This window comes from Lycium ferocissimum, chromosome 12 (assembly GCF_029784015.1).
Source record: "Lycium ferocissimum isolate CSIRO_LF1 chromosome 12, AGI_CSIRO_Lferr_CH_V1, whole genome shotgun sequence".
Lineage (NCBI taxonomy): Eukaryota > Viridiplantae > Streptophyta > Magnoliopsida > Solanales > Solanaceae > Lycium > Lycium ferocissimum.
This window is the reverse complement of record NC_081353.1, coordinates 16,120,103-16,121,565: the sequence shown is the minus strand read 5'-3', so window position 1 is coordinate 16,121,565 and position 1,463 is coordinate 16,120,103. Positions and strand designations below refer to the sequence as shown.

Genomic DNA, 1,463 nt, shown 5'->3' with positions numbered 1-1,463 from the left:
TAATATACTCTTGATATTCTTGTTGGCTGATTCTACAGCTCCGCTCCATTCGTTTGTGGTGAAATTTTGATGGGTTATTCAAAACTGTTCACATATGTCATTCATTAGATGACTATTCAGATTAGCTCCATTTTTACGCTTTGATGGACTCTGGTACACCAAATCGGCATATGATGTTGTTTCGCACGAAATCGGCTACCACTTTTTTTGTTACCGATTTGTGGGATATGGCTTCCACCCACTTCTTTGAAGTAATCTATAGCGATCAGGAAAAATTGGTGTCCATTAGATAAGGCCAGTCCGATGGATCCAATGACGTCCATGCCCCAGGCAACGAATAGCCTAGGTGAGTTCATGACATTTAATGGGAAGCCTCTGCGGCATTCACACATCTGATTAATCTAATATCGGGCATTCTTTTGTAGAGCACCTCCTTGTTTATCAAGAATCCATTAGCCATTCTCTGGATGGTTTTCTTTTGATTGCTCGTGGCATTTTCGATGTATTCTACCTTTTCCAAGTACATCTTTATATCGGCATACCATGGCTTACCATCCGGTTCTGCCTCCACATGAGAGTAGTAAGCATGTTCTTCCCTCAAGCTTATCTTAAGTGGGTCAATGTGACTGCTTTCAAGATGATGTATCATAGATGCTATAATAGCAAGAGCAAAGGCGATGTATTGACCCATTTGGTCTTGGGCATTTTACCATTTTTTTCTCCTGTTGACCCTTCCCCTGGCTTCTTTAGAGTGTATTTTGACTTGTGGGGATGGGTGGTGCAGTTCCTGTGGTGATCGGGTGAGTTTTGGTTAGTTTTGAGAATCCTAGAGTTTTTTAAGTTGAATAAGCGAAAAAGGATTGACTAATAGTTGACTTTTGGGTAAATAAGTCTTTTTGAAAATTTCATCAGTTTCATTAGGTCCGGAAGGTGAATTATAACTTGGTAGAGTGGTCAGTTCAGTTCCCGAGGGACTCGGGGGTTTTTTGGTCTTTTGGTTGAAATTCTAGTTTTTAACCGTTTGGAGGTTGACCCGGTCAAGATAACCACTTTTTGAAATTCCGAGGGCGCGGGTGAGTTCATAACATGTTTTAGGAGTGGTTTGCATGTTTGGCTTATGTCCAGGAAATCTCGGATGGTTTTCGGGCATCGGGTTGAAGTTGAGTGAAACCTGGTTTCTTGTGATGTCACATATGCGAGAATCTGACCACACATGGGGGTCTGCATATGCGAATGTTGGTCCACAGGCGCAGCAATAATGGGTCAAGGAGGGTCCGCACTTGCAAAGGATTTTTCGTAGGCGCGGAACCACACTTGCAACCAAGACCCCGCACCTAGATTTTTGGAGTACGTTAAGTTGAGACCGCCCTTGCAGAGATTCCTGTACAGGTGCAATCCTGTATCTACGAGGGATTTTCCGCAGAAGTCGGATCGCTGGGTCAGAAAAATCTCTTTGAATCCTC

At 43.1% G+C, this 1,463-nt stretch overlaps 1 protein-coding gene across 1 annotated transcript; it reads right to left on the bottom strand.

The window, feature by feature from the left end:
• Nucleotides 1-361: 361 nt before the first annotated feature.
• Nucleotides 362-691, bottom strand: LOC132039079 (uncharacterized). The gene has a single exon (XM_059429625.1). It carries the CDS (start codon nucleotides 689-691, stop codon nucleotides 362-364), a length of 330 nt encoding a protein of 109 aa, XP_059285608.1.
• Nucleotides 692-1,463: the final 772 nt, after the last annotated feature.

Bases quoted from the DNA above. Each gene is read 5' to 3' on its own strand.
- LOC132039079 (XM_059429625.1), bottom strand. From the start codon at position 691: ATGGGTCAATACATCGCCTTTGCTCTTGCTATTATAGCATCTATGATA.